The sequence below is a fragment of the Delphinapterus leucas genome, chromosome 7 (genome assembly GCF_059928025.1).
Source record: "Delphinapterus leucas isolate spDelLeu-1000000601 "Yukka" chromosome 7, BTC_Dleu_Yukka2, whole genome shotgun sequence".
Classification (NCBI taxonomy): domain Eukaryota; kingdom Metazoa; phylum Chordata; class Mammalia; order Artiodactyla; family Monodontidae; genus Delphinapterus; species Delphinapterus leucas.
Window position 1 is genome coordinate 9,573,787 of NC_143135.1, and position 18,679 is coordinate 9,592,465.

Genomic DNA, 18,679 nt, shown 5'->3' on the forward strand with positions numbered 1-18,679 from the left:
CCTCAGAAAAGGCACTCAGTAGGAGTGAGAAAACTAGTTTTGGGGTCAGCCCCGCTTCTCACCAGGAGGGAAGTTGCCCAGAGACAGGCGCAGAGCAGGGAGGCCAGGGAAGGAGTGATGGCCGGAGGGCCGGGTGAGGGGGTGGGAGGGTGTCTGCCGGCCTTGAGTGACAGTCCGCTAAGAATCTGGGAGCTGAAAGCCCAAAGCCATGGTAGGCTCTTGAGCAGGGGTGGTCCTGGCAGGGTGCTGCGCTGGGCCGCGCTGGGCGCCGGATGTCTGGAGCAGAGTAAGCTGGGAGCGCCGGAGAGCAGTGCTGGCCGCAGGATGATGGGGACCCGCTCCTCCCCCACTCGGGCCGTCGCACTGTCCGGGGAGGCGGCCGGAGCGGGGCTGAGCCGGGAGCGCGCGCGAGTTCTCCGCGTCGGCCGCCGGAGGGGCGGGGCAGGGCACGTGTCCTTGGGCCACCCCTCGGCCACGTGACCCGCCGAGGGCAGGGTCGCAGAGGGACTGGGGGCCGGGGCGAGAGCCCGGGCCGCACAGACCCACAGGCAGCGGGCAAGACTGACAGGCGGCGGGGCAGCCTGGCTGGCCCGGGGCGGAGTCGGCTGCGGGCGGGGACGCGGCGGGGGCGGCGCGGGGAGATCGCTGGGCGATCGCGGCGGCGGCGCGGGGAACCGACGCCCGGGCGCCCCGAGTCGCCAGTATGTGGAGCGGGTAGGTCCGCGCGGGGTCGGGCCGCGGCTGCCTCCGGGGGTGGGACGGTGCGGGGGGGGGGTTCCCTGCAGTGTGTGCACCCCTACCGGGAGGTGCTCTACGCCCCCATCCCTGCCCGTGCTGTAGCACGAGGACTGGCGAGCCGGTTTGGGGTGGAAGGACATTCGGCATGGAGGGCTCAGGGGGTCTCTCTGGGGGCAGGAATTGTGAAGGGTGGGCTGCTGACCGTCGCGGAGTGACAGCGCCAACTCCTAGCTTGTCCGGAGCGCAAGTGAGATGGGGGCAAGGGGGTGTGCGGCGGAGTGCAAGCCAGAGTAAGCCTGGGATAAGCACCTAGAGGAGGGACCCCCAGGCTGAGTGAACCCTTGAAAAGCAGTGCATTTGCGAAAGGGGGGACTGGGTCTCTGCCACATTCGCTTGCAAGTTGGTGAACTTCCATCTGGGGCTCCTGGAACCTGCTGAGCTCAAAGGTGGGTGAGACCTCCCTGCAGCCTGGAGGGGTGCAGCGCAGGCTCTGGGCCCTGGACTAGTGGCTCCAGTACCCATATCTGTTCCTTGATTCTTAGGGGTGGTCCCAGTCCCTGGGCAACCAGGTGTGGGACCCTTTCCCTGTATGTGCAGAAAAGCTGTGGCCTTCTCATGGAGTTGGGTAAACACTTCTTCCTCCCCATAGCCTGGAAAGACCAGGTCCTGGCGGAGATGTGGCCAGAGTGGGGGTGGGTTGTACTCCTGGAAAGAACGGGGCCAGATGGGTGGTCCCAGGACAGGGCTCCTCCCAGCCACAGCCGGGGAGTGAGGGAAGCCCCACTGGAGAGGCTGGCGGGCTGGAGAGTTCTGATGCAGGCTGGATCCACTTTACTCCATGGCACCTAGCGAAGTTCGGAGTTCGAGCTGAGATGCTAGGGGAGGGCTGGGGAGTCATCCCCAGCAGGGGCTCCTGAGAGAATGGGCTCCTGGTAGGGGTGAGGTGTGGAGACACGTGAGACTCTTAAAGGGAGAGAGTTAAGCAGAGCCTGGATTCTTGTGGAATTGCGCCCTGGGGGAAGGAGACTGAGCTTACGGAGAAGGTGGTTGGTGACAGCTGGAGAGGTGGGTTGGTGACAGCTGGAGAGGTCAGGGCGATCCCCCCTGGGGTAAACCGTGCTTGAGGAGCTTCTGGAGGAAGCTCGTGACCCCTTGTGTTGGGTGCGCCCAGGCAAAACACAGCCACCGAGTTGCTGTGTGATCTTGAGAGTATGGCCTCACTGCCCTGAGCCTCAAGGTGAAATGTGTGGGTTGTGTGGTGGAGGTAATCCAGGCCCAGAGAGTGTCCTTTCCTGGAGGCATCCAGGCTGGAGCCAGACAGACAAGTCTGGGAGGTGCCAGTAGATGGATGCTCACTTTAAAGACTGGATCCAAGAGTCCCAGGACCGTTCTGGATGGACCAGGCTGCCAAGCTGACCCCCGCTTGATCCTAAGTGTGGCTTACTTGGATCCCCCAGGGTGTAGCTGGGTGCAGAGCACATAGTAGGTGCTTCATAAATGCGGATGGAAAGCATGAGGGGCAGAATGAGGAGCTGGGCACCTGGGGAGTGAGAGGCAGAGTTTTGGGGTTACCTTGAGCTCTGCCTTTTCATGGCCCCCTTACTTGGATGTTGGAGGCAGGGGCCAAGCTGCCAGTACCCGCTGGGGTCCTGGTGTCCTACGAGCTCACGCAGACCCCAGCAGCAGCTGGGAGGGATGCTGCTCAGGTCACACTTGCCCAGGTAACTGACTGAGCTGCTGTGACACCTCTGGGCGAGTGCATACTTGGGATCCTTCCTTCTAGACTAGGAGGGGTGAGGAGTTGGTGACTCTGGCTAAGCCATTGATGTCTCTGGGGCTTGGTTTCCTTACCTGGAAGACAACAGAGATACGTCTCTTGGGTGACTGCTCTGTTAACGGCCAGGTCATAGTGCCAGTTCACCTTCTTGGCCCTGGACCCAGGGCTGCTCCCCTGGGGTGGGTGGAAGTGGCAGGACTCTACAGGAGCTCAGGTGGACCCTCTTCCTTGGGACTCCTTGAGTGTGGGCCCTGAACTCAGAACCCAGAGGTGGCTCCCCCAAAACAGGACTGCTCCCCTCCCCCTCCACCACAGTGTCCCCTGTCCATAGTCTTGGGTGCCAAGCCGGCTTCCTGGTGATGGGGTGAGGATGGTGACTGGGGTACTTCTGCTGCTAACACAGTGCTGGGCACTTGAGACTTGGTCATCAGAGCCGAGAGTTTGGGTTCTGGGCTCGTTTTCTGCCACTAAGTGGCCACATGACATTGGTGTAGCCCCTCAGTCTCGGTTTCCCCATCTGACAGATGGGGCTAATCATACCTCCCTAGAAAGGGAGGGACAGGCTCTGATAGACGCCCAGGAATGAGAAAGACCACCCCAACCTCCCAGGGATGGGAGACTGTGTCTTTGCTGCAGGCAGGATGCTGGGGAGCTGCAGGGCTACAGATGGGCTGTGAGATCTTGAGAAAGTCACCTAACTGTTCTGGGCCTTGGCTATCGTAAGGAGCTTGGATCTGTGAGGTCCTGCCTTTAAGGAGTAAGTCACAGGGAACTCCACGCTCTGAAATGGCATCTGAAGTATGGCCTAGGGGCTCCAGGGTCAAGAGCAGGAGAAAGGGGTTTTGCGACCTTCACTGTCACCTCCTCCTGGAAGCCCTCCATGATTTAACTACCTCCCACCTCCCCCTCAACAGATGGAAATGTCTTTCCTGCTGTCCCTTAATCAGCACATCTGTCTGTGGCACTCAGTAGAGTCCTGCTTGTCCTAGACTCTCCCCGCACGGGATTTGTGCTCAACAGGGCGGGGGAAGGGAAGCAAAATGAATTCAAGTGTGATGAGAAGGGGGCTTGGTGATGTGGCTGCCAGAATCTGTGCACATTGGGTGGGTCTGGGCCGGTGGAGCGCCTGGCACACGATAGGTGCTCACTGCATATGTGTTGGATGTTTGAGGGCTTGGGGTGTCAGATTCTTATAGGACTAAACAGGCAGATGTGAGGTGTGTGCCATGTGCCCTGCTCTACCTCAGTAGAGGAGGGAGCCCTCCACCCTTTCAGGCCTTGTGCCACCTCCGGTGGAGACACAGGGCTGGATTCCCTCCCTCATCAGGGCTGGGCTGCGCTGGGCTGGGCTGGCAGGCCCGGGGCTATGGCAGGGAGAGGCTTGGCCTGGCCCCCCTGCCTCAGGTGTTCTGACCTCCCTGCTTACCACCCTGAAGCTGTTCCTGACCTCCTCCTCCCTCCTACTGCCTGTCCTACCAGGCACACACCTGCTTCCCCCTTCCTGGAGCGGTCCAGGCCCACCCTCTCCTATACTGGGGGTCCCGCTTGGCTCACTTCCCGGCATTCTTCTGGTGCCACGTATGACACTGTTCTCCCATTCTTCTGGAACCCTCCCCTCCAGCCCCTCTGATGGCTCCTGTTCAGGTCTCCAGGCTGGCTCTCTGGCCCTCAGCTCCTCTCTCACCCATCCCTCATCCAGGCTCAGGGCTGCAGCTGCTCCCTCTGGGCTGGTGCCTCCCCTCAGCCACCACTTCCCAAATGCCTCAGCCACGCCCCTTACCTTCCCTGAAAGACCCCCTCCCAGTTCCTCAGTCATGTCGTGGGCACTGCTGTTCTTATTCACCTTGTCCTCCGTTTTTCATTATATTAATTACTGCAACTTTTGTTCTGTTCCCCTCTCCAGCCCCTGGTCCTCCCCTGATTTCCTCCCCACCCCCGCCCAAGTCTTTTGTCTCTGTGTGTCCCCTCCCAGCCCAGAGCCTGCCTGGCTAGAACAGCAGCCTTGGGTGGAACCGTACCACCACCACTCAAGCACTATCTCCAACTTCCTCAAACCCCCGTCTGCATCCTGCCTCGCTTCTCTGAAACCACCATTCATCCCCTTTCCGCCAGTCCTGACTTTTTTGGGTGACAGTTCACATGATGCACTAGTGCCTGGACTCTGGGTTCAGTTTCCCCACTGCCACTTCCTTGCTGTGTGTTCCAGCCAGGTCGCCATCCCTCTCTGAACCTCGGGTGCCTCGTCGTTCAAACTGGGCTGGCGAGAGCATCTCCCTGTAGCAGCATCGCAAGTTAACACATGATGACGTCTGTGGAGATGTGGAGTGGTGGGCTGGCGTGGACGTGAACAGGAGCTTGAGAATCTGATCTGTTTGTGGGTCTGGAGCTGAAGACTTGGCCACTCTGTAGGCTGAGCCTGGCTGGGCTTGCTGGTTGGTTGGGGACCCAACACACGAAACCTTTCCTGGGGCCCCTCTGGCCTCGTTACGAGAGTCACTTGCCTGTCAGCCTCAGTGTCCTCAGGGCTTACTGGACCGCCCATAAGTGTATGAGCGTGATTCTGAACTGGGCCCCTGTGCCATGGCTGTTCCTGAGCTGCGCCCTGGGTCAGAATTCCTGCAGACCAGACCAGCTGTAGTCGCCCTGGAACCGGGGCTTGGTGGCCCCAGGCAGAGGGTGAGGGTCGTAGTCTGCCCTCCCAACCCTCTCCTTCCCCTGGTTTTCAGTGCTTTCTTCACTGGCTTCCCCGCTGCTTGCTTAATGAACCCACTGTGCCTGTTAGCACAGGAGGGGTCTTTAACTCAAAGAGGTGACCTGGGCACTGGGGGGCAGAGAAGGGGAGGTTAGGGCAGAAGGACCCCATGGCTGGCTGGTTGGGCTGGGGCTGGGAAAGGGTATCCAGGACGCTACCTGGGTCCGTCTGGCCCCGGGAGTGGGCTCCGTTCAGGCCCTCCTGGCCCAGTGGGGTTGCTTTGTGACTGGGGACCATAGAATCCAGGGTGGGCCTCATTTCGCCATTTTTTCTGCTTGGGGACAAAAGCCCTGCTGGCCCTCCTAGGGGTGGCCTGGGGGGTGAGGATTGAGGTTACTGCTTTCCCCTGCCTTGTGTGTTTCCTGGGGAAGTCACCCAGTGGGGCCTTTCCTGTATGAACTGCCCTGGGCTCTAGGCCGCAGAGGTGGCTTCGGGATGGGAGATGTTGGCTGCCCCCACCTACCTCTGACCTTGACTCTTAGTATCTCCCACCCCCCTACCCGAGCAGACCCCTTCCTAGCCAGCCCTGCTGTGTGTCCTGGACACTGAACTCTGTGTCTGCAGGGAATGGGGTCCGAGATGGTTTGTGCACAGGGCCGTGGACCTGGACTGGAAGGGGAGGTGCACAGCAGGAGGACTCCAGTGGTAACCCGTGCTCGCCCAAGGAGTGAGCTCCCCAGCCCCCAGGCACTCACACCCGGATTTTCGGGCCTCTGGTCTAGGAGACTGAAGTGTGTGGAAGATAGCAGATTCTGGCTTGGGTGGACCCGAGGGGCCTGGGCTCCCTCCTTCGTCTGAACTTTGAGTCACGGGAGCTGCCTCATAGCCCAGAAGTGTGAGGGGCAGGGTCTGCAGATTTCAGTACAGAGTGGACCCTCCTTCCCTCCAGCTTCTGCACCCCTGGCCCAGGCATTGGGCATTTGGTGACCACAGGGTGGCCCTGCTGTTCCCACGCCTTCTGCCATGAGGATTTGCTCGTGGGCTTTTCCACCAGGGAGAGGGGGAGGGTATCACACTCTGTCTCAGGCCTCCCTGGACCACTGTTTCCTCTGGCTGCAAAATAGGGCGCCATCCCCCCAGAAGTAGGCCAAAGTGAGCCTGTTAGGAAAACGATGGGGGCTGTCTGGACGCACCCCCAGCCCGTGCCCTTGGGACCCGCTGGAGAGTCCTTCACTGTGGCCAGAGGCCCAGACCACCCTGGTGGACGAAGCTCAGGCCTCGTGGGAGGGGCTGGCGGCCTTGTTCCCCTAGGCAGGCGGTGTTGGCAATGTCAGGGTGGTCCTTGTTGTGGGGCTAGGTGTCTGAGACCTGGGATCCTGCCCTGTGCCCTGTGCTGTCCCTGAGTCAACCCCTGCCCTTGGCCTGTAGTTCCTGCTCATCCTATTGTAGTGGGCAGTCCCGAGATGGGGTCCCCACCAAGCCTGAGTGACTGTGGCCATTCTCTCAACTGAGAAAGTGGGGCTGGGGCCCAGGCCTCCAGGTTCCCACAGTGGGTACATCCCCAGGGCCTGGGGTTTCAGGTGCAGGACACAAGAGCCTGGGCAGGGATGGTGGAGGTGGTGGAGGCACCTGGCAGATAGCCCACTATTTACCTGGCGCTGTAGCCAGTGACTTCCTCATTGGATTCTCAGTGTGTCCCTGCAGGTTTTAACCGCCATCCCACAGGCGGGGAAGCAGGTTGAAAGAATTTCAGCAACTTTCCCAGGGGCTCGCGTGGACCCCAGGTCAGAGGCTGGCATGGACCTGGCCATGCCTGACTGGCCTGTGCTCGCAGCCACAGCTCCCCCAGTCCTGGCCTCCCTCCTGGGAGGCAGTTTCTCTGCCTGAGCAGAGGCTGAGAAGCCAGTTTGGGCTGGAATTGGGTCAGATTTTCCTGTCACAGCCAGGGAGGAGCCTCCTGGATGCCCCTGGGTCCAGCGGCCCTTGATCCCAAGGCAGATGCAAAATTCTGTGGCCCACACCCCACCTGCCTGTCCGCTGTGGCTGGAGAGCTTTGGGCCTGGGCTGAAGACCTGGCCGCCTGTCCCACCAGTGCCACCGACTAGCTGTGTGGCCCTGGGCAAGTCCCATTACCTCTCTGAGCATCCGTCCCTCAACTGTAGAATGGGAACAATACCACGAATGCTGCTGAGAGTTTTGAATGAGATAACATGGGCAGAGCACCCTCATGAGTCCCCTGGGTGCAGACCCCAGCCTGGGGCTGCCACAGTACTGCCAGAGACCCCTAAGCTTCAGGGACACCCCCCTTCCCAACTAGACCCCCCCCCCAAGCAAAGTATTAGGAAAGATCCCTGTCCGGCATAAACACTGTTGATGGAGCGGTGGGTGTGTGTTCCCACTTTATTCGTCAAAGCCCCACGTCCTAGCAAGGCAGGACCCAGCCCCAGGAACCTTGAGGCCACACTCGGGGCCAGTTCCAGCAGACGGCAGGCTGGGCTGGGCAGCTGGACAGGGCCATGCGGAGGGTCGGGAATGGGCTCATTGCTGGGGTCCCTGGGTGCCCTCTGTGTTACCTAAAGGCAAACTGAGGCTCCGGGGCTGCTTAGTGACTGTCCCAGGACCCAGAAGACAGGGAGGTGGGACCGGACAGACCCTGGCCTTGTGTTACTTCCCCTCCGCGATCCTGAATTTCATGACCCCTTGGCCCTGTCTTTCCTCCCTCCCGTGTGGGCCCCTCTTGGCCCCCTCCCCTCCACTTCCCCGCTGCTATCAGCAGCCCAGCCCCCAGCCTCGGCCCAGCCACTCCAGCTCAGAAGCTGCTGGCTCAGGAGCCGCCAGCTTTTGCTGAGTGAGCGAGTCCAGGGTGCTGTCTTGGCACAAACCACCACGGCCCAGCCCGCTCCTCCCCTCCCTCCTCAGGGTCTGCTGCGAAGGGGGGCGCGTGGATGGGAGGTGGGCAGCGGCTGGCGGCCCCCACCCCGCACCGCCTCTAGGGTCTTCAGCTTCAGAGGGAGGAGGGTCCTGAGGCCCAGAGAGAGGGGGTGTTTGCCTGAGGTCACAAGGCAGACCAAGCAGAGAGCTGGGACTGCCCTCCTGCATGGTCCAGAGAGCAGGAAGTGGGGCTGCCTTGCCTAGGCTGTTTGCAGAACCTTCCTGCCTCAGCCGGCCCTGCCTGCCCTGGCTAGGCCCTTCCTCTCTGGTCCACCCTAAATGGCGTCGAATTTGCATAAACTATGCATGAGCCATAGCAATGAAGGCAGTTCCCACTTAATCATCTCGCGTGCCAAGGTTTTCTGCACATCTCTGATCCACTCAGTGACCCTTGAGGCAGGGCCGTTGGGATTGTCCCCGTTTTATATAGGGGGAAACTCGGGCTCTCGACATGCTCGCATTTACAGCATCTGCTGGGCAAACGAGCACCTGCTGTGGTCCTGGGCCGGAGGGGATGGTTGACAAAGATGAATGAGTCCTGTCCTTGCCCCCAGGAGACCCTGTGCTTGGTCATTCTGCCCTTGTCTGCCCTTGGACAACCCCCGTGATGGCCTATTTTACAGATGGGGAGACTGAGGCCCAGAGTGGCAGGTGCATTGCCCAAGGCTGGTCCCTGGCCTCAGCTCTCTAGCTCTCCAGGCCTCGGGACACCACCCTGTATCTGCTCTTTGCCTCACAGCCAGCCCCACCCGGACGAGGGCCACCCACCGCCCCTTGAAGCTGTCCCAGTCCCCTGGAAAAGTGTGGGCCCCTGCAAAAGCCACAGGGATTCAGGCCTGGTGGAGACCCCTGCAGGGAAGGAAGCCCAAGGCGAGGAGGACCCTGCGGCCACCCGGCTGGACATGTTGCGTCTGCGCAGCTCTTCCATGGAGATCCGAGAGAAGGGCTCAGAGTTCCTGAAGGAGGAGCTGCACAAAGCCCAGAAGGTGGGCTCTGAGGGCGGGGGCGGAGTGGGGGGGTGGGTGAGGGGCCGGCCTGAGGGGCCGTGGGCTTTCACCCAAAGCCCAGAGACGTCACGTTCCTGTCAAGGCCACCTACATGCCAGGCCTGTGCTGGGCAGGAGGGCAGCCCAAACAAAGGAGAAACAGTTTTTCTTGTGACTTTTAAACGACTTTTAGAAGTCATGACATCTCTGAAAACCGTTCCCAGGCTCTAACAAACTGACGGTTGGGGTTCAACTTCACGCTCTGAGCTAAATGGAAAAAGCATATTCTAATCTGTAGAAGCGCAGAGGAGGCAAGCTCGGGGCCCTGAGGCGCAAAGTAAGGCGGCCGCGGGAGTGGCGCCAGGCCCAGGGCCGCTGGGGGGCTCACAGCGCCCTCCCTCGTGCCCACGCCCGCCCCGCAGGAGCTGAAGCTGAAGGATGCGGAGTGTGAGCGGCTGTGCAGGGTGCGCGGGCAGCTGGAACGGGAGCTGGAGGAGCTGACGGCCAGCCTGTTCGAGGTGCGGGGCGGGGCGGGGTGGCGGGCAGAGGGCGGGGCAGCTGGGCGTCCGTCCGCGCCTGTCCCTCACGTGGAGCCCGCCGTCTTCCCAGGAAGCCCACAGGATGGTCCGAGAAGCCAACATGAAGCAGGCGGCGTCAGAAAAGCAGCTGAAGGAGACGCGGGGCAAGGTGAGGCACGCGCCGGCCCAGACCTCCTGCCCACTTCTGAGCCCTGCGAGCGCCGGCCTCCGCCACCCGATCGGACCCTCGCATGGACTGGGGGGCCAGCAGGGAGGGGCAGAGGCATCCGAGATGGCCCCACTGAAACGTTCCCGCTGGAGTGGGAGCCCAGCTCCCTGGGACTCGAGCTGTGTTTCTGCTGTACCACGGAGACCTTTCTGGGGGCCTTTTCAGGGGCTGGGAGGATCCTGTGGCCTTTGTAATTTCTTTTCCTCCGTCCCATACCCCCTTTACAAAGCAGAAACCTCAGTCTGGCTGTGTGAGCCTGGGCAAGTAGCTTTATCCCTTGGAGCCCATTTACCCATCTGTAAAATGGGAGGGCTGGGCTGTTCCTGGCTCCTGGGGGCCCCTCAGTGGGAGACCCAGCCAGCTCCCAGATACGTGCACCTAACAGAGTCCTGGCTCCCAGTATGACCTCAGCCAGGCTGTGTCTCCTCTGAGCCTCAGTTTCCCTATCTATGGAAAGGGTATCTCGGCCCCCAACCCAGAGGCTGTTCCGAAGATAACGGGTGGAGTTAGGTGCTCAGGGTGGTCTTTCCTGAGCTGGGGTGGCAGGCAGTGGCAGCCGGGGCAGCCTCAGCCCTGGGTTAATATTGAAAGCCGTCCCTCCCGGCCAGATCGACATGCTGCAAGCAGAGGTGACAGCCTTGAAGACACTGGTCATCACGTCCACACCAGCCTCTCCTAACCGCGAGCTCCACCCACAGCTGCTCAGCCCCACCAAGGCCGGACCCCGCAAGGGCCACTTGCGTCATAATAGCACCAGCAGCGCCCTCTGCCCCGCCGTGTGCACCGCGGTAGGACACGCCCCCAGCCCGGACAAGGAGGGCAAAGAGGTGAGGGGCAGCGGGCAGGCAGTGGTCACAGGAAAGGGAGGCAGTGCCCACTGTCAGCCAGGCAGCGGTGCCCAGTGGGGACCCGCCTGGACCCCGCTGTGTGACGGGGAGCGTGTCCTACCCTCTCTGGGCCTCTGTGTCCTCTGGCTGTGAGGGCTGCCCGAATTCCCTGTGATAGGAGGTGTTGGGCCCTCAGTAGGGTACGTGGGGCACCTGGTCCAGGCGGGACAATGGCTGTGATGTCCTTGGCCATGGGTCTTTGGGCAAGTGAAGCCGCCTGTCAGCACCTCAGTCTCCTCACGTAAATGGGGTTTCCTGGGGCCACAGGACGTGGGTGTCAGGAGCTCAGCTCAGGGCTGCACCCAGCGGACGCCCCTGAAGGCTGTAGTGGGATTCAGCTTCCTGGAGTCTCTGATGCCAAGGTGGCCCCAGCTCTGCCCTGCCCCAGGCCTCCCGAGCATCCAGGGAGGAGGTGCGGGCCAGGCCTCTCCATCCCCTTCTGAGCTCTAAGCTTCCGGCTGGACTCTAATAATCTCCTTCCTCTGCCTGTGTCTGTGCACCTGTCTGTCTGTCTGTCCTGCCGGCCCAGCCCGGGCTGCCCCCTCTCCTCTCCCTGCTCCTCTGCGTGATCCCCAGCAAGGCGGTTCACCTCACCTACGAGCCGGCCTGGCAGCTCCCACCTGGGGAGCTGCCCGTGGGCCCCACCTCTGCTACCTCTCTCTCCTTTTCCCAACAGGTAAAGGCTCCAGAGAGGGGCTGCTCCCTCTGCCCCCTCCCAGCCTCTCCCTCTGCATGTGCCCCAGGGCAGCCAGCAAGTTGTGTGTGTTCCTTTCCGTGTGTGCATGCCTGTGTGTGCTGTGCGTCCCGTCAGGTCCCTGTGTGTACCTGCGGGTACCTGCAGCGTCACTCTTCAACTTACCCTCCTCAAGGAGGCAGCGAGGGTCTTCAGAAGGAGACCCTGGACCCAAGTCTAATTCTCTAGGCCAAGAAACTGGCAACACACCTCCAACACACTTGGAAGTGAAACTTTTGAGTTCCGAATCTAAATTCTTCTGTGCAAGGGGAAGAGAAGAGTTCTTCTTTGGGACTCGGGTCCCCTGCATGGCTACAGGGGACAGGCCCGCTGGGGCCTGCACTGCATCCTCCCTGGCTCCCCTCCCTCCTGGGGCTCTGCCTGTCTCTGCCATGCTGGCCCCCCAGTGCCCTGCCCCCCACCACCGGCTCACCTTCCCCCACAGGTGGACACGACCCTGTTTGCAGAGTTCCAGGCCTGGAGGGAATCGCCCACCCTGGACAAGACCTCCCCCTTCCTGGAAAGGGTGTACCGGGAGGACGTGGGCCCCTGCCTGGACTTCACCATGCAGGAGGTGAGGCAGACAGAGGGTGGCCCGCCGGGGGGCCTGGCCCTGCAGCCGGCGGCCAGCCCCTCACCACCTCCCACTCCACCCTGCTCTACCGCAGCTCTCAGCCCTGGTACGGGCCGCCGTGGAGGACAACACACTCACCATCGAGCCCGTGGCTTCACAAACACTGCCCGCGGTGAAGGTGGCCGCTGTCGAGTGTGGCCGCACCAAGTAAGCTTAGCGCCCTGCCCCCTGGGAAAGGCCCACATAGCCTTGGGCTGCACCAAGGGGGTGGCCAGGGAGGACTGAGCCTCAGGCCTGCCTGCTGGGTCCTGCAGTGGGACCTGGGGTTGGGCAGGGGCACCTGACCAGAGAGGGACAGTGGCTGCCTCCGCGCAAGGCAAGGAGGCATCTTTGGCAGACATGCTGCCTCTAGTCATGGAGCCGGGGTCTCCCCCTTCCTGGCTGGCCTGACGTGCATCTCTCTCCTACCCCCTCTCTCCCACAGTGGGTTCCGGGCCCCGATTGACACGTAAGTGACGTCATTTTTCACTCCACCTCCTGACAATGACCCGATGGCCCTGGCATCTTGTCCTCCCTGCTTTTCAGCTGGCATTGGGCAGGGCCAGCAGCAGAGCAAAGCTGCCAGCATGGAGCAAGGGCAGGGACTGGGGCCTGCGAGGGAGGCCCCTGGGTGGGAGCCTTGTCACAGAGGGGAACATTTGAGCCGGGTTTTGAAAGACGAATAGCAGTTTGCTGAGCAGGGAAGGACCTTTCAGGCAGAGGCAACAGCATGAGTGGAGGTATGAGAAGCTGGAATATTAATGGAAACACCACTAGATCGGTGGGCGGAGCAGTGGGGTGGGTGGGCATGGGGTTGGGGCTGAGGCCATAGAGGGCGTTTGGGGCCAGAGTGTGAAGGCCTCAAATGAGGTTTGGGCTTTAACCCACTGAGGCCAGCATTTCACAAATCATCGATTAACGTTCCCTGAAAAGAGGGTTCCCTGGTCCAATCAGAGTCACAGTGAACCTGGAGGCAGCAAAGGCTCTGATAAGTCCTGCAACCAAGGAGCCTATTTAACCTTCCTTTACTCGGGATTCCCCATAACTATTTCCTGGGCAGTAGGGAAGCAGCAGGGAAAGAAAATGGGCTAGATGTGGGTTTTTGGAGTAGCCCCTGGCTGTAACATGGAGAAGAAAGGCAGAGATGAGGCAGAAGTCTGGTTGGAAGGAACTGAGGGCATCCGGGCAAAAGGTCCTATTGGCAGAACCTAGCCTGGGGACTTGGTGACCTAAGTGGAGGAGAGAGAAGACTCCTGCTTAGGAGGAAGGGGTGACTGGGTCTGAGGGCCCCAGTAAAGTAGGAGCAGCATTTTTAGGGACGGCAGAGGGTAGAGCTTTGGTACACCTGGCCTGAGGTCGACCAAGCTCTCCTGCCCAACAGGGGTGAGGTGAGGGGTTGAGGGATGGGGTCCAGCTTGCTTTAAAGGTCTCCCCCAGGGACTTCTGAGACTGCCCTCCTCCTTGGCCTGGCTCCAGGCTCCTTGGGAAGCTGGGACCAGGGGAAAGGATGCCAGGCCCCACCCTGATGTGTGTTTGCCTCCCCCTCCCTCTGTGCCTTCTCTGGCTGCTGCATCCTCCCCAGATGAGCTGGGTGGGCAGGCCCCAGCCGTCCCCATGGTCCTGAGATCTGCTTTTCCCTAGTACATGTGCCCTGAGTGGCCTGGCCTGCGCCTGTCGTCACCGAATCCGGCTTGGGGACTCCGAGAGCCACTACTACATCTCACCGTCCTCCCGGGCCAGAGTGAGTCATCCAATGGGAGTGTTACCTGGCTCCTTAGAGGCTCCCTGGGCTGGGACTCTGAGCCCCAGGCTGCACAACCTACAATCTACAGAGCAGGGCACAGGCTCAGAGAGGTACGAGAATGACTTGGGCCACACAGACAAGCCAGTGTATTTGTTTGCTGTTGCTGTGTGACAAGTTACCGTAAACTTAGTGGCATTGATTTATTATCTCACAGACTCCCTGGGTAGGAGTCTGGGCACAGCTTAGCTGGGTCCTCTGCTCAGGGCCTCATGGACTGCAGTCACGGTATCAGCGGCTGCATCCTTTCTGGAGCTCAGGGTCCTCTTCTGAGCTCACATGTTGTTGGCAGAAGTCAGTTCCTTGTGGAAGGACTGAGGTAGCCATTTTCTTGCTTGCTGAAAAGTAATCATGGGAGTGACACCCATCAGCTCTGTCATTTAATATAACCTAATCAAGGGAGTGACACTAGAGTTCCAGGCTCCTGACTCCTGGCTCCGGCCCCGGGCTTTGGAGAAGGTTCTGAGGCTTGTCTGTCACACAAGGCTGACAGTCAGCTGTGGGCTCTGAGGGGCCTCCAGGAATCCCAGCTTCTGCCCTCACCTGCCGAGTGACCCAGGTGAGGGTCAGTGGATCAAGCGGCCTCACTGAGCTGGGATGAGGGTGGGGTGGACCCCTTTCCTCTGTCCCTTCAAAGACAGTGAAGAAGATTGGAAAGAACAAAAGTTTGGAAAACTCTGAAGCTTGGTGCAAAGGTGACGTGGTGTGGAAGGTCCTCTTAGAGGAACCGTCTCCTCCCCTTGACCTACTAGAGGTGCCTGATCGGACTAAAGTAGATTGACCAGCACGGTCAGCTTGTCTGGTCCTGACAGCCTCTGCAGGGCAGCCCAGCATGTTGTTCTGGCAAATCCCCCAGCAGCGAGCTGAGCTCCCATTAGAGAGGGCGTCTGAGCCTTAGAAAGGAAAGGGGTGCACCCCAGGCCACTCAGCCTAGACCTGAGGTCTCCCCATCCTGGATCCAGTCTCTTAACTGCTGCAGTCTCCACCCCCTGCATCTGTGCCCAGAGCCTTGTTTGGTGGCCATGGGTCACCTCTGTTTTTTTCTGATCCCAACCAGGGGATCTGTGCCAGACGCTCCCATGCCTACAAAATAACATCTAGAACCTTGTTCTGCCAGGCCTACGTGTCTGCTGTCCTGGGCAGAGCTGGGAAGGCAGAGGGGAAGGGTGTGAAGTTCTAGGATGTGGTCCCCACCCTGATGAGACCAAGGAGTGTGGAATCCATAGGGAGAAGAAAGTTCTGTCCCCAAAGCGCAGCCCTGGGGAGAGAGCCCCACTGCTCCCCACCATTCCCTAGTCACGGGCCTCTGGTAGGGCCTACTGGCCATTGAGCAACGCCAGGGCCTGGGACTCAAGCTTCTCCTGCCCATCCCATCCGGCCCTATGCAGCCGCTCCTCAGCCCTCCCAGGCGGCACCTTTGCCACACTGGGTTAGTCCCCTCACCTGGCCTCTCTCACACCTCCCTGCCTTTGCCAGGGCCACCAACCCCCTGCACCCAATTTTGTCCTCCTGGCAAGGGCTCCTGTGTGTTTGAGGGCCCAGCAGGAGCATCGCCCCTCCCTCAGCTTTCTCCACTCCTCAGCCTGTGGCCCCCACACACTTGATGTCCCTCCCCCAAAGTGCTGGGTATTCAGCATGGGCAGTTGTGGGCACAGCTGCCAGCTGCCTTCCACCCTGCTTTGGGTTGGGTACCCTAGAAGCAGAGCCTAAGATGGAGATGGTGTGCAATTCTCAGGAGGCAGAATGGGGGTGGGGGGAAGGACAGGCAAAGGTGAGGCTTCAGCTGGAGTCTGGCTTCAGCCTGATCCGCAGGGGCTCTGGAGCCCAGAGTGGGTTCCACCCAGAGGCACGGGCGTGGCCTTTTATACCCAAGATGCCTGTCAGTCATTGGCTGAAGTCTGTGAGGGTATGGGGTGCAGAGGGGCACCAGCAGCCGACATTCTCAGCAGTGGGGAGATGGGGCCCCAGCCTGGGGAAGGGGCCTGGGAAGGGCACTGACAGTGCCCTCTCAACGGTATGAGAGTCTTCGTGACAGAGATCAGGTCTGAGCCAGCTCAGGGTCCCCAGTGCCTGGCGCAGGGCCTGGCTCGGAGCAGGCCTCAGGTCAGACTGGGGGCTTCAGGTGGGGATCCAGGGCAGCCAGGTTAGCAGCTTCTGACCCCCTCACCTTTCCTGGCATTACGAATAGCACCTGGTAAGGCCTGGCTGGCCGGGGCCTCCAGTAGCCAGAGCGAGCAGGCCCCTCAGGAGAGCGTGGATTCTAGGCAGCCTGCCCGGTTTCATCTTTGCAGCTCAGCCACTTAATAAGTGGAGGCTCCATGGCCTCTGCAGTCGTTGTGGGGTCGTTCTTGGAGCCTCAGCTCTCCCCACGTGTAGACTGGGAATGATAGGCACGTCTGCCGCACCGGATACGCGTACTTGATTACGCTTAGTTGTCGCTATCGTTTTTATTAGGAGTACTAGTATTGCTGCTGTTGACTGCAACGTTAGAGCCCAGAGTTATCTGAGTCTCACAGGACGTGGGTCTTCCCGCTCTGGTCTGCGATCTGACCTGGCTTTTTTTGGGGGGGGGAGGGGGCAAGTGTGAGGGCCGGGGGGTCACACCCTGCCCCCTCTGCCCACAGATCACGGCCGTGTGCAACTTCTTCACCTACATCCGCTACATCCAGCAAGGCCTGGTGCGGCAGGACGGTGAGCGCCCCCTGGTGGCCGCTGGGGGTGGCGCCTGGGAGGGGAAGGGCGGGGCGGGGCGGCCGGGCCAACCCCAGGGCTTTGCTGCCCCCCGTCGGAGGAGGACTCTGCGAGAGAGAAGGTCGTAGATTAGCAAAGCGATCCGGAAGCTCCTGTTGCTGAGCCCTGTGGAGAGAGGAAGAGCGGAAGGAGCCTCCTGGGCTCTGCCTTACCGGGAAAACCAGCCTGGTGCCCCCACATACCTGGATCCAGCTGCTTTTTCCCGTTCAGAAACCTCTCCAGCCCCCCGGGCCTGTAGCGACGGCATTCCTGTTACTGGCCTGGCCTACACGATGGGGCCTCCCCTGTGAATCTCCTCCCCTCTCCCGCCGCGTGGACCTCCAAGTGGTGGCTGGACACGGCTCGCCCACCTCCCCCTGTAGACACTCCCCGCCCTTGCCCAACAGGTCCTCTGTCCACCCGTTGTCCCCCTGCCTCCATTCTGCCAGGCCAGGGACGGGCCCTGTGCAGGGTCGCTGGAGAGCCCCGGGAGCAGGGGTTGGAGAGCATTTGCAGTCTGTCCGAGTGTGTGGCAGTGTATACATGCGTGTGCGTGTCAGGCTGTGGAGGTGACCGTCACCTCCATGCCTCCCGGGCTGCAAGCCCCCAGAGTGGAACCTCAAAGAGGTCCAGCTACTCACTGAGATCTGTCCTCAGGGACTGGGGAGTCCTAGGGTGCCCACCAGCTGCCCTGCCCAAAGCTGGGGGAGAGGCCAGGCCATCTGCCTGAGGCAACCCTGAGTGGGCACTGAGCTGTCCACCCTCTGTCTGCCTGCAGCGGAGCCCATGTTCTGGGAGATCACAAGGCTGAGGAAGGAGATGTCGCTGGCCAAGCTTGGCTTCTTCCCCCAGGAGGCCTAGGTCATGGCCCAGGCCTGGAGGGGGGCTCTGAGCTGGAGCCAACACCTGCCCCAGGAGAGACAGACAGATAGACGGGGTCCTAGAGCCAGCCCTGAGCCAGAAGCTGAACAGAGGGACAAATGGCCAGGCCATGGAGGCAGCACTAAGCCGGCAGCAAATGTCCATCCCAGGACAGGACCTCAGGAGGTGACCTCTCCCCCCTCGTAGTACTACAGCCACCAGGAGACTTTCAAGAAAGCACCAAAGACCAAGGAGCTGGGAGCCGTACAAAGGGGCTCAGCCCTTGGGAGGGCACCCCTGGGACAGCCAGCACCCCCTCCCCAGTCCTAGGAGCTGCTGCCTGCAGGTGCCTCACTGGCGAGATCTCCAGGGTATCTCCGCACCCCCGCCTTTCCTAAGCCCTGGGCACCAGCACCCCCTTGTGGCCATCCTTCACCTCGTTGCCAGGTGGGCCTGCTGTGCCCAAGGGCCAGAGAGCTAGGAGGAGCGGACGGGGCGGACGGGGGCCTCGCTGGCTGTCTTCCACTCCATCCTGTATCTGCCTGACAGTGACCCCAAAACATTCTTAAGATGTATCAGGGGCCCTCCTCTTGCCCGCCCGCTCGACCTTCCTCCTTCCCGCCAGCTGAGCCCAATGCTGCAAGGAGCCTTCGCCCCCACCACTGCTGGGAGGATTGGGGCACTTTCCTCCCAAAGTAAAACACAGACAGGCCTCAGGATGCCCGGGCCTGTTTTCAGCTGTGGATGGCCATTCCGACGATGGAGGCTGAGATCGCCCAGCCCGGTACACAGGACTGGGGTGGGGCAGGCAGGACCCGGGCCCCTCCTCCCCCCTCGCAGCCTACTCAGTACCGGGGTCCAACCTGGACACATCCCTCACCACGTCCGATTTCCTCCTCTGAATGGAATGTAACGCGATCTCTATTTAATAAAGGACGGCTTTGTTGGTAGAGGCCAGGCAGCCACGCGCCTTCACTCCTGCGCCCTGGGGCTTGGGCCAAGGCTTGGGCATCTGAAGGAATGAAACAAAATCCTTTCCTTGCCCGCCCTCGTGCTTGGGATTAAACCCAAATCCTGAAGGGATTGCTGGAGGGAGCACCAACCGAGTCCTCCCCAGTGTTCCTGGGGCAGTAGGTTATTGGGGGATGAGCCCAGCTCCCTCTCCCAAGAAGTGGTTTGCTGTC

The 18,679-nt window shown here is 60.9% G+C and overlaps 1 protein-coding gene across 2 annotated transcripts; it reads left to right on the plus strand.

Moving 5' to 3' along the window:
• The first annotated feature begins 564 nt into the window (after positions 1–564).
• Positions 565–18,452, plus strand: RAB3IL1 (RAB3A interacting protein like 1). 2 transcript variants are annotated; one of them, XM_022591787.3, is made up of 11 exons: positions 565–714; positions 8,878–9,124; positions 9,546–9,641; positions 9,733–9,810; positions 10,479–10,697; positions 11,936–12,064; positions 12,159–12,271; positions 12,549–12,572; positions 13,745–13,844; positions 16,529–16,595; positions 17,413–18,452. In XM_022591787.3, the coding sequence occupies exons 1-11, from the start codon at positions 704–706 to the stop codon at positions 17,493–17,495; spliced, it is 1,167 nt and encodes a 388-aa protein (XP_022447495.1). In that variant the 5' UTR covers positions 565–703; the 3' UTR covers positions 17,496–18,452. The 2 variants fall into 2 exon arrangements, with proteins under 2 accessions (XP_022447495.1, XP_022447494.2); XM_022591786.3 differs by lacking the exon at positions 565–714 and having other exon boundaries at positions 8,739–9,124.
• Positions 18,453–18,679: the final 227 nt, after the last annotated feature.

What these genes read in the sequence shown, in the direction of transcription:
- RAB3IL1 (XM_022591786.3), top strand. Translation starts at nt 8,762, where the DNA reads ATGGGGAGACTGAGGCCCAGAGTGGCAGGTGCATTGCCCAAGGCTGGT. An exon ending in TGGACTTCACCATGCAGGAG is followed by an intron (nt 12,065 to 12,158) that starts GTGAGGCAGACA and finishes GCTCTACCGCAG; the next exon opens with CTCTCAGCCCTGGTACGGGC. An exon ending in TTCCGGGCCCCGATTGACAC is followed by an intron (nt 12,573 to 13,744) that starts GTAAGTGACGTC and finishes GCTTTTCCCTAG; the next exon opens with TACATGTGCCCTGAGTGGCC.